The sequence below is a fragment of the Globicephala melas genome, chromosome 17, assembly GCF_963455315.2.
Source record: "Globicephala melas chromosome 17, mGloMel1.2, whole genome shotgun sequence".
In the NCBI taxonomy this organism is placed as follows: domain Eukaryota; kingdom Metazoa; phylum Chordata; class Mammalia; order Artiodactyla; family Delphinidae; genus Globicephala; species Globicephala melas.
Window position 1 is genome coordinate 2,285,476 of NC_083330.1, and position 13,268 is coordinate 2,298,743.

General features: G+C 44.1%; 1 protein-coding gene across 5 annotated transcripts in view; it reads right to left on the bottom strand.

Annotated features, from left to right (window-relative positions):
- PCMTD1 (protein-L-isoaspartate (D-aspartate) O-methyltransferase domain containing 1) overlaps positions 1-13,268 on the bottom strand; it is a 60,703-nt gene that overhangs the window by 33,004 nt on the left and 14,431 nt on the right. Inside the window, exon 2 of one of the 5 annotated variants that reach the window (XM_030859778.2) lies at positions 850-1,279. The exons of 3 other annotated variants lie outside the window; for them this stretch is intronic. In XM_030859778.2, the coding sequence (XP_030715638.1) occupies positions 850-1,156 (307 nt within the window). In that variant the 5' untranslated portion in view covers positions 1,157-1,279. Of the gene's footprint in view, positions 1-849; positions 1,280-13,268 lie in introns of those variants that run through there. One more of the 5 variants, XM_070044041.1, reaches the window with a different exon arrangement.

The following is a 13,268-nucleotide window of genomic DNA, read 5'->3' on the forward strand; positions in this document are numbered from 1 at the left end:
GTCTCAGAGCAGACGCTCCTGCGTGCATGCTTTGTCCACCCGCCTTCTCAATCCCCCAGCTGTCATTTCCTAGCTACGTGACCCTAGGCGAGTTACTGAACCTCTGTGCCTCGGTTTACTCACCGACATACGCAGGAATCATGACAATACATACTTCACAGGGTTACTGGGAGCATAAATGAGTTACTGTATGTCAAGTGCTTTCAGCAATGCCTAGCCCTCGTAGTAAGCACCCAGTAAGCTTCTTGAAGGCAGAGACATTTGTCCCTTTTGATCACTGCTGCATACTCGCTCCAGAAATAAGGCCTGGCAGAGAGACACTCAACGAGATGGCTGAAACTTAATGACATACACACTTCTCTCCCCGGTCCTGTGCTTTGCCCCACAGTGCCACACCCTCCATACCCCACAGACTCCTGCACCCTAACAAGAGCACAGCACCATCCCCTTCACCATGGGGCACTGCCTGATAGCCATCAAACTCTCTATGCCAGCTGTCAGGATGCCAGCTGTCAGGACACTTTACCTGAAGTAGATTACATGATACTCCTGAGTTTCCCACCTTCCGACTGTTCAATTCTAAGTACAGACAATGGCTGGGGGTTCAAAAACAGTTCCAAGAACTTTTTAAGTCTAGGACTGAACGCAAAGCTAACTATCAGGGTCAGGGCTGAAAATAAGGCAAGATTACTACTATGACCTTGTGTTTCCACACTTAAGGAAGGTAACTACTTTTAGAATATACATTCAAACATACATTGTACACAAAGTTACAAACCCTATAAATCATAAACAGTAATACAAACTCAGCTTACTTTTTAAAATAGAATTTTACAAAAATTAAATTACCTAAAATTAAGCCCACCATTGTACTTAAATATCCGGTTCCACTTCCCAGGTTAAGAAAAGACAATCCTGGTTGAAGTTTCAACGCTTCCATAACTTCTGAATAAATGCAAGGTGCTGACAAGTGTATGTTGCCATGCTTCCAGGCTAAGTCTTTGTAAGCATTGTCTCGGTAGCCTTCCAAATAGTAATCTCCGCGATCAATCGCTCTGAAGGCTTGCTCCACTCTTTCAGTGCGGATATACTGAGCTTCTTTTAAGTTATCAATTAAGTCATCATTATCTTCCCCAGCACTCACAGCTCCTCCCATGATAGTATTCAAATCAAACCATAAATTTTAAAATGTAATAAAATTAGCAGAAATGGCTTCCAATAATGTAGTGTGGTTTGTTTTCCTTTAATATTGCACTTGATTTCCAAAAATAAATTAATCCTGAAAGGGAAGAATAAAAATAAACAGGTTTAAATGAATGCTCAAAAGGAAAGTAATTCCAGCTTATTAAATATATAATAGTCATTATAACTAACTACCATTTCTCAAGGACATATTCTGTTCCAGGCACAGAGTTAAGCTCTTTAAATATATTGTTTTATTTATTCTTATAACCACCACAAAAGGCAGCTTAAGTTTGATCTCCTCTGTACAGACAGGAAACCTGGGACACAGAACTAAGTTAAATCACCTCATACTGTGAGGCCCAGTATGGCAGCCACAGTCACACATGGCTACCCAGACCTAAATTAATTAAAATTAAATACAATTAAAAATTCAGTCACACTGGCCACACTCCAAGTGCTGAAGAGCCCCACGTGGCCAGTGGCTGCCATGGTGGACAGGCTGCTCTGGAAGGGGGCGCGGCTGGGGCGTGGCCCCAGGCCTTCCGGATTCCAGAGACCACGCCCCTCCATCACTGAGCCACGTGGCCTTCTTCAGAGTGTGGAAAGCCTAGGTACTGGATTTAAAGTTCCTAAACTTAAACATCCACTATCAATTCCTAAATGCACCACATAAATTCAAAAGGTTAACATAAAGAAGAATAGATTACCTAAACACAGAATACAAAATGGAACATGTTTAAAATGTGTGTATAGAAATAAATATATATACATATAGGTAAATATACATATTAAGATTGTTGTGTTTGGTAAACCCTGTCATGATAAATGAGACCACAAATTTTGTTAACAACTTTAATAGGTTAAGCCTTAGAACATACGTTATACACACGTAGGTACAATGAACTTCTAACAAGTCAAACTCAGCATCTTTGAACGGAAACATAAGTGCAACTTGATAAAATAAGAATTTCAATAGTACTATTCAATACACAATTTAAGCTTTATTCAATGCGCTAATAAGCAAATTCATGTATCAATTAATTTCTGAATTGATAAATCAGGCGAGAGGGAAAGCGAGAAACAAAAACACCCACATGGCCAAAAACCAGAGTTCTGACAGCCCACTTGGTCCGCTCCTGACTGGCGAGAAGGCGAGCAGCCGGACCGCAGCCGGACCGCAGTCGGACAGAGCGGCCGCGCCCCTAGGGCCTGCCCCACTGCCGGGGGCCCCTCTTGTCTCTCCTCCTCTCCAAGCAGGGGAAACACTGCAGACTCGCGCCGCGCTCCTACCTAGCGCGCTCAAGCTCACACACACAAATGGCTGGCTCCGACGTCCCCACCCGCTCTCCTTGGAAAGGGCCAGGGCCCGCGGCGCCATCCTCCCCACGAGCTGAGCGCCCGCCACACAACGAAGGCGGACGGGGACAGACCCTTTCCAGCTCCAGCACCGCGCGCCGCGCGGGGTGCAATTCCAGCACTTAAGGGTGGTGGGATTTGGGGCCGCGCCGTGAGGCTTGCGGGATCTTCGAGGCCTACCGCTGGCCCGCCAGGGAATTCCCCATTTAGAGGTGTTTTTGACAGCATGGCCTCTAAGCACAGGTTATAGCTTTCTCAGCGGGTCCTCAAAGTCTTCCCGAGACGACAGAAAAGCTGGCGACGCTGGGCAGCGGCGGCTGCCGTCAGATCCCCCCCACCCCCACCCCCGGCAGCACTTGCTGAGGATCTGACGAGAGCGACTCTGACTACACAGAGACATTTTACAGACGGCTCTACCGAAACGCCGTAATCTACTAGCTTGAAGAATTATTTCCCTTCTGCTCTGTTTTATGGCTGAAGAGTGACCTGACCCTTCTCGGGTCCTTCTTAACTCTAACCCAAAATCATCACAGCAAAACGCACGCGTGGACCGCACCACACGGGAGCTCACACTCTCAGTGAGAAAGGCAAAGGGAAGACCCAAGCGAGCAGGGACTGCCGCCATTTGCCGCCATCTGTGTACTGCCTCACCAACGCCACCGTAAGCCTGGTAAGAAGGCCCTGGCACGCCCACTGTCAAGTGAGAAACCGTCCGTAAAGGATGGGGAGCTACAGCTCACGTGACAGACGCTGCTGAAGGAGCCCACGGAGCCCACAGGGAACTGGCTCCGGGGATCAAGGAAGCTCTCCTAAGGGCATGGACTGTGCAACACAGTAATGGGAGTCAGGGAATTTACAGGCTGAGGAAACAGCTCAGCCTAAGTCAAGAGAGCAGAGAAATTACACGGAGCTGGGTAGACTTCAGCCTGCAGGCCAGTGATTTCTTTGGGGGGGACCCTTTTGAGAGTCTGATCACAAACTCCCCTCTATTAAAAAATGAACAAATTAGAAGTGTTGCATACAATTTTAGAAGGCTCCTGAGTTCCTGGAGACCCAGGAGTCCACTCTAGTTTAGGAACATCTACTATAGGCAGCAGAGTCAGTCAGGTATTAACAAGGGAAATTACTTTTCCATTTTAGAAAGTGCAGTGCATCTGTGTTTCAGATCTACTGCACCAGACCAGGCACTCAGAAGGCTGGAAAAAACATCACCTTTGTCAACAGGGTGTAGCGCCCAACTGCAAAATCAGATTTCCCAGACTCCTTTCTCTCTGGTCTGGTAGGAAAGAAACCGATCTGAACAGAAAGCTGAAAGGCTGTGCAGGAGGGAGGAAGTCAGGAAGGGCTTCCTGGAGTAGGAGGTACAACCTGCTGCAGTGCATGTTTCTTCAACACAAATGAGCTCACACGTTCAGCATACATGGTAATGACGTGGAGATAATGAAGGTGTGGTGGTTTACAATACATGTTCGTGTTCTGAAGTGACAGGAAGGCACAAGCTTCCACACACTAAAGGCATACCGTGGCAGCTCATAAAGACTTCAAGCAAAAAGCTTAGAATAGAGTACCTTCCTATGTAAGACAATGAGATGATGGGACAGTGTCTTCAAGTGATCTGGGGGACTGTGGATGCAGATGTAAAAATGCTAAGACGTTTTCCCTGAATTAAAACAACAGACTAATGAAGGCTATACCCAGGTTCATATTTTTTAATTTTAATAAAAATGACATCTATATGCAAATAAAATGATAACCCATAAGCAAATGGTCTTCCAGGGCCTGAATGTCAAAGGAGGACGATGAACCCCAGGGTTTAAGGCTGTGAAGGACTGACTGGCTGTGATGCCAGCTGCAAACCCCAGCAGAGGTTTAGCTGTCCCAGAAATTTCCTTAGGATTGGTATTGTTTCTGCTGGTAAGCTGGCTGCACAGGCTTTGAGTGGCATGCCCCAACGCTATTTTTCCCACAAGCCCTGCTGTTTTGCAAAACATTAGGTGTTTTCAGATGTTATAGTAGAAAAACCCAGTACTTGACCTCTCAGACCCTTGAAAAGATCCTAGGAGACCTCAAGGACCCCAGAGCACATGTGGCAAGCAGCTGGCATAAACAATTACAAACTCAGATGCACAGGGCACAGCAGTTGCACAAGGTGTTAGGGGGCACCCAGACCAGACACAGTGGGGGCAGGGGAGGGGATGGAAGGACCACACGAGTTGCCTAAAGAAGGCCTGGGAAGCAGAGACAGCAGAAAGCAGGAAAGGCATTTCGGGATGTAGAAGGGACAGGGGCAACACACCCGCTCAAACACTGCAAACAGCACCGCAGAGGTGAGCCCGGGGACAGAAAGCAGTGCTCCCGAGGCCAGAAGGACCAAGGGGCCTGGCAAACTCGCAGGCCACAGCACATGGAGCCTGGACCTCCTCCTGCAGACGGGGCAAGCCAGGGAAGGATTTCAGACAATGAGAAGCGCACTGAATGACTCAAACAGGATGTTAAGGGAAAACCAAAACCATAAAAGAAAGGGACTGTTAGAATTCGAATACATTATTTGGTCTGTGGAAGGCAATATTTACACAGTCATAACAGAAAACATGATTGCTGATTTAACTTGAATAGTCATTTAACCACACTGGGAGGATGAGAGGGAGGTAAAGGGGGTATGGGAGTTATCCCTTCATCTGTAGCAGGACGTAAAAGCTACCTTTTTAAGTTCCCTCTGGAGTGTGAGCCTCCTGGGGGGGACAGGTGAAGCCAGGAACTGCTATGCTTTGTCTGCAAGGCTCGTAGTATCACTTAACTTTCTAAACTGCGTATCTGCATTATTTGAACAAAACTGACAAGGTAAAAATGAAGACAGCTATATATATTTATTTAGACCAGAAGAAGTACAATAAAGACACATGGAGAATAGTTTCCTAAGGAATAAAAATACATTTAACAAATAAAATAAGTCTACAGCAGAAAAACCACGGAACAAAAAAGAGATCATAATATAAATAATAATTTACACTACAGAGCTTCAAAGATGTCATTTTATCATATACATTGTTCTGAAAAACTGAGTGAAAATGAATCACATAGTACATATAAATTGTATGTATGATTATAAATTACATTTTATAATATTCACTGATTTGATTATAAAAGTAGTACATGCATTTGCAGAAAACCTGAAAACCAAGTAAAATAAAAATTATTGATAAGCCTAACCTTTGAAGAGTCACTGTTATTATTTACTTTCTAAGCATCAATATTCTTATTTTTTTAACATAATGTTGGTATTATACTGTATATATTATTTCAGACATTCAGTTAATGTCTTAAGCATTTATTCATGCCATCAAAAATTCTTCCAAAATCCAGGGGCGTGATATTCCATCAGACAGATGCACCAAGTAACCAATCCCCTGACTACTGGACCGTGAGACTTACACTGATTACAATCAATGTACATATGAGGAGTTCGCAAGTTAAATCTGTAGTGAATATTTTGATAATTCAACAATCGTCTCCTACCTTGAAATTCAGTTCATTTTTTATGAGTAAAGCAAACAGTATTTAAAAAGCCATTACAGCATTAGGTCATGGAATGTGTTTGCCAGTTGTTAATTCTGAGATAATTCCATCTCGATCATGGAAAAGTGCCAAACACAAGTCAAGAGACCAAGGTGTAGCCTTGATCCCATTGATAACTTCGCTGTATGGCTCTGGGCAACCCTCCAGAACACCACTTCCTCACCTGTGAAATGAAGAGGCTAATTCTCGGATTCCTAAGGTAGCCCAGGGCTCTGATTTCCCTGCTATTTTGGCATCAGTTAAACCTGCATTGAATACAACTGAGTTTTAGTTATCTAGAAATGAGCGTCTGTGCCTCAGCATTTGTTACTTCAATCACAATTTTTTCTGCCGCACTCCTGCCATTTTCTCTAACATAGAAGGAAAAAAAATTTAGGGGTGTTCAAGTCCTGCATTAAACAATAAAAGCAAAATAAGGATTCTAAGAAAAAGAAGAAAGGGTAAAGGTAGAACAGGACAAAGTGTCAGAATAAAGGACTGAACAGCTTAAGCAGTTATGTCCCAGAAGGAAGCTGCGGTACTTACTCCTCAGAACAGTTTTCACTCCTGAGGGTGGAGGAGCAAAGGGCACATTCACATAAGCTCACCTGACATGATTTCCAAGTGCTCCAAAAGCTGCTTGCCCTACGCTTTCAAAATTAGGTCTGTGACTTTATGTACCTGGCAGCGGGAAAGAACTACTGGCAGCTCCATTCAACATCATGGTGTCTTTCAGGCAGCTCAGGGATGTTTTATGGGAGGTTAAAGCCAAGTCAAAGGAGGCAGGAAGCAAGCCAGTGGCAGACAGACGCCACGGGGCAGGAAGAGAACAGGCGGAAGGCTGACCCCTCCCCTGCCTTCCTGGCACCGGTGGCCAGCAGTCACTCCTTGTGCTCCTGTCCCCGCAGAGGTGGGGATGCAGCCCACCCAGCTTTGGGGGAAGGAGACTGGTGACCCAAACAAAGGAGAACACACTACTGGAGGGCACGAACATAGGCTCTTTCTTCCTTAAGCCTTCAAGGATCTTGACATGGGAGTCATGGACCAAGGCCGCTCTGAGTACAGAGAGAACCGCACGGGAACCTTTCTCAATGATGACAGACAAACACGAGGAAACATAGAGAGTTATGAAAGGAAGAAAAAGAAAAAATAGGGTGAGCCAAGGTTCGCTACTCCATGCCAAAAGCTGCTGAGAACATCTAATTAACTCCACGTCCAAGGACAATGCAAAGCTTGCCCTTGTTTTACCACTAATAACACACACATGCAATTCCCTGTGTACCTCCACCTACCTGGCACTGGAGTCTGTTTCTTCAGCATCCCTACGAAGAAGCACTAACCTCATCTTACTGACGAGAACAAAGTTCAAAGACCACGAGACAAGCTCACAGCTGGCAGGGGTGAGCCACAACGCAAATCCGGTCTGTCAAGCCGTGGACCCTCCTGAAACACAACAGCTGACCCAGAGGCTCCTGACCTCTCACTCCGAAGAACCTTTCATTCTCTTAGCTGAAAAGATGTTCACTTCAGATCTCCTTCCCTCTCCTCAACCTCTCATTTCCTTTTTTTCCTCCCTTTTGTACTCTTGGTTCCAAAGAAAGAATGGATTAGAACAGCGGTCCCCAACCTTTTGGGCACCAGGGATCAGTTTCATGGAAGACAATTTTTCCACGGACGGCGGCGGGGGCGGGGGCGCGAGCGGTGGGCAGCGGCAGACAAAGGCTGGCTCGGTTACCCGCCTCTCACCTCCTGCTGTGCGGTCCGCCTCCTAACGGGTCTGCAGCCCGGGGGCTGGGGACCCCTGGATTCGAGGGAAATTAAGCATCTGATGTCATTTAATGACTGTACAGCCTCGGGCAAACTGTTTAACCTGTGATCTTCAGTTTCCCTATCTATAAAATGGGAAAAATAATAACCACATCATCAATTTGTGAAGAGTAAAGAGTACGCTACATAGAAAGCTCCTAGTAATACACAAATCCAGTAAATACTTCATTTTCTTTCACTTCTATGACACAATGCACATTGCAAACTTTCATTCTTCAATCCAGAAGACCAAAGAGGGAACACAAGGAAGCACCAGTTCTGGAATCTGGCGCCGTTATCACCTAGCGAGCGGCCTCCGTGAGACACGATTCTAGAGGGAGTGTGAACCCTGAAGCTGGAGCGCCAGGAAGAAAGGCAAACTGATAAGCCACTGTTCAAGCGTCCACACTAGATACTCTGACATTCAGCAAGTGCTAAGACGCTTATATTCACAGGTGTGGACTTCTCAGTTACCTTCTCAGCCCCACGACTCCAGAGCTGCCCCTGCTGCCTTTCCCCACAGTGCCCCTCATTCTTCTAATTCTCCCCTCCTCCCCACCTGGGACAGTGGACAACGGCATGAACTCACAGATGGACAGAGAAGCAGTAGGTGGTGGCTCGCTGAAGAGTTCAAGGTACAGGACATGAGGGGATAAAGAAATACACATTTTTTTAAAAGAAGAGATATGAAGCAACTCAATCTGAATTTTTTTTATTTTGAAAATTACAGAACTTCATATAGCTCCAGAAGTCTCTCCTCTCCTCTTACTCAAAGAATCTACGGCCTTGTCAAACCTCTACCACTGCCACGCAAGCCCGTGGTCACTGAGCACAGCCCTAATCGTAGACCACAAACACCCTCGCTATACACATGTGTCTGTGACCTAACAAAACCAGTCCTCGGGGAATAACCTCATCAGGTTTGAGGATATTTACTTGCCATCTTTCCATTTTTCAAGAAGTATTAAGAAGTGCTATACTACAATCCTCATAGGAGCCACAGCCTGCAAGTCGTTTGCCTCCTCTAACTCGGGAAAAGTCAGAATACTGAACTGGCAGCTGTGCTGTCCGCTTTCAGTCCGTTAAGTGACAATGTTCTTAGGACGTAATGAGATCGATGGGGAAGCATGAGAGAAAAGCATACGTATTTTCAGCTCCTCTTGGGTCATGCTTTCAAAGTGGGGCTTATTTGAAAAATTATGAATTCACACAGGACAATATTCAAATAAAAATAAAAGAATACTCCGAAGCAAAACTACATGGTTTGGAAACTACTCATCAGTTCAGATGATTTGTATCTGTTCCCTTCCACTAATCTGTTCCAACATTTCGTTATAAAATAAACCCGAAGATGAGCTCACGCCAAAGATGTTCTTGCTATATATTAACGCACTGTGTAGTGCAAAGACTGGCCTTGTCACACAGTCATTACATCAAATTATTTTGATGGCACCTTTAAAAACTTTCAAAAAGTCTAAGTAAGCACTTGACTAAGCAAAGATAAAGAATGTAAGTAGGTTAACTACCGTTTTCCAGTATTATAAAATGGCATCTTTTTTTTTTAACATCTTTATTGGAGTGTAATTGCTCTACAATGGTGTGTTAGTTGCTGCTGTATAACAAAGTGAATCAGCTATACGTATACATATATCCCCATACCCCCTCCCTCTTGCGTCTCCCTCCCACCCTCCCTATCCCACCCCTCTAGGTGGTCACAAAGCACCGAGCTGATCTCCCTGTGCTATGCGGCTGCTTCCCACTAGCTACCTATTTTATGTTTGGTAGTGTATATATGTCCATGCCACTCTCTCACTTTGTCACAGCTTACCCTTCCCCCTCCCCATATCCTCAAGTCTGTTCTCTAGTAGGTCTGTGTCTTTATTCCCGTCTTGCCCCTAGGTTCTTCATGACCTTTTTTTTCCTTCTTCTTCCTTAGATTCCATATATATGTGTTAGCATACAGTATTTGTTTTTCTCTTTCTGACTTACTTCACTCTGTATGACAGACTCTAGGTCCATCCACCTCACTACAAATAACTCAATTTCGTTTCTTTTTATGGCTGAGTAATATTCCATTGTGTATATGTGCCACATCTTCTTTATCCATTCGTCTGTCGATGGACACTTAGGTTGCTTCCATGCCCTGGCTATTGTAAATAGAGCTGCAATGAACATCGTGGTACATGACTCTTTGAATTATGGTTTTCTCAGGGTATATGCCCAGTAGTGGGATTGCTAGGTCGTATGGTAGTTCTATAAAATGGCATCTTTCTGAAGTCCATGATGGTCACTTTATCTACAGACAGACACTAGTAAAAGCTGCATAAAACAGAAACACCTTGTTATATTTCAGTACCAACTCACATGATATCATAATTACCTTAGGGTATTTCAGAACAGGTGGTATTACCTGCACCATATGAACGAAGAAAACCAACTGAGAAAGAGTAAATTGTTCTAGATTTCCTAAATACAGAGATATTTCAGCCTTATTCATAGATCTTATGTCATGCACTACTACTAATATTCACATTATCAGAAATACAGTGACTAGAAATGCAGGTCTGAGACCCTTGAGAAACGCAAACACACACACACACCACATTGATACTATAGCTTCATTTCATTTATGGGGACAAATAGTTCTATCCTTATTTTTACTCACAACCCAGAGAAAGTTTAGTAAGTTCTGAGAGATGAACTGTCGTCCTAAGACAATCATAACAATGCTACATGGGCTCTGAATTGAGTGCTAAGAGCTTCACCTTAAGTTCAAATGATTCATTTGTCATCCGTGGTTCCTTTAGTTAATAAATCTCATTTTCAGAAAACTGTCCAAACTAAGCAATCAAAATGCTTGCAAAAGCTTTTACAACTATAGCTCAGTACCTCTCTCCAGCCTGCACTGAACACTTCTTCACCACGAATCCGGCAAGATGAGCACGACACAGGCACACTGAGGAAAGGATGTCAAAGGATGGCTTCAGTGCACACAGATAGTCTCTGCTCAAGGAAATCAGTCTCTTAAATAGCATATTTTCAGAAAAAATGTTTAAAATTTACTTTTAACTTGGCTAAAATGAATTTACAGAACTAAAGGTCTCTAGTAATGTAAGAAACCGTTTCATTTTAAAATGAAATTAGACCGGTCTTCACACTATAAACAGTAGTCAAAATGGGTGAGTAAAATCATGTTTATTCATAGCGTATTTAAAACACTACACGTTCCCTCAACAAAAAGTTACTCAAAGCAAATAGTATTACCTTACATTTGGATATTTTAATTTTTAAGTGTTTTGCACAAAAAGACTTTACTTGATGATTTCCTCATTTAATAAACAAAAACTGATAACCTAGTCTCAGGACCTCTGATAGGCACGGAGGTTACGTGCTGAGTCACAGCCCTCCGCAACGTGAGATTCTGGTCAGAATTCGACAGGAGCCACATCAACAGGAATGTAACTTAATTTCGCTTTACTCTTTGCTACCCTTACAAGGACCATTTGTAGAATGAGTACTAGCATATCAAATCATAACTTCACATCAAGTTGTATGTTCATTATGAATCATATTCTAACAGAAAGTGCTCTTTTAAAATAAAAATTATACTTAGATAAAGGCTCATAGGATACTGTGTGGGTTCTGTGTCGGAACCCTAACTGTACAGCTTCCCAGCTATGCGGCCTCAGGACACATAATCCATCTCTCTAGGCCTCAGCTACTACATGGTAAACCCAATATTAATAATAATAACTACCTCAGGATTAGTGAGAAATATATGGGATAATCTACGTAAACTGCCTGTGACATTCCATAACACACACCATGTGCTCAACAGCTGTTTTTATGATTTAATATAGATCTACTTAGTCCTCTCACAAAAGAACATGTTTCCATTTCAAGAAACATTCATCATATGTATAGAAATCTAGCAATAAAATATAATAAAGACACATAAAACACTGTGGATGTTAGGTGCCAACTGTCAATGAGATCTCAAAAACCCTATGGTGTTTCTGAGGGAAACCAAAGCATGGAAAGATTGGGGCAAGACTGCGAGGATATATCTCGTGAGCTGGATGGAACTGGAGGAATCAATGTGAACTCATGATACGTGTTTAAAATATATACATATAAAATATATATGTGTATGTGTACACATATACATGTATATATACACACACACATATAAAAATAAGAAGCTAGAGAAAACACATATACATACATAGTCTTCCGTGTTTAAGAAGGCCTAGAAGATTGACAGCGACTGCTTTTCACTCTTGTTGGAAAAGGTGCAGAAGACATTGTGCATTTCTACCTCCCACTCCACTCTCCTATCTGTGCACACTGATCTCCCCATCCGCACACTGAGGACCCTGAGGTGTCCACTCCCCCAGTGTCAGTGGGGACTCTGGCACCTCAGCTGCAGGTTCTCTGCCGCCAGCTCTCACCATCATCCTGGGCACCTTCAACAAGCACCACAACGCCAACAACAGCAACTGTCTCATGTCTGAGGACCTGCCCACCCACTGCCCCTGGGAACCCTTATTTCATTCTCCAGGCACATCTTGCATCTGATTTGCTGATCCTTCTACCACTACACTTAACCTTCAGTGTCCCCAGTCCTTGAGCTAACTTTTTCTATAAAAGGTCAGAGAGCAAGTATTTTAGGATTTGCAAGCCATAGTTTCCATCACAACTTCTGAACTGTGTGCTTCCAGAGCAAAGACAGCTACAAACAGCTTATACATCAAATAGTGTGGCTATGTCCCAGAAATTTTATTTATGGACCCCCGAAACCTGAATTACATAGAATTTTCACATCATGAAACAGTACTCTTAGTATTTTTCCAACCATCTGAAAATGTAAACACCCTTCTTAGTTTGCAGGCTACACAAAAACAGACAGCAGGCCCAGTTTAACCCACGGGCCACAATTTGCTAACACCCGCCAGTACCACCTTCTTCCCAGACTGAACAGGTCCCACGAACAAGTCTTCACCCCCTTACTCTGCCCCTCCTCCTGTCCCTCTCAGCCCCTCGCCCGGGCTTTCCACCTCACTCCTCCTGCAGGCTCCTGACCTTGGACAGCGTAGCCATGTCTCGGCGGGCTCCCACAGAGCAAGAGGGTTCCCGGCACCTGGCTCCCTCAGAGGCTCCCCTAGCCACTTTGCGGAAGGCAGCCTCTGGTGAAACACCTCTCTAGCATTTTTGCCTCATACCCCAGAGAGCAGATTTCTAGAAAATTCCATCAAGGAGGCACCAGAGCAACTTCTCTGCCATCCAATGAGCCAGACACCCTCCCAACAAGGCCTGGATCTCAGCGCCAGGCGGGCCTCTTCCTGGAGCGCTCAATCCCAGCCCCA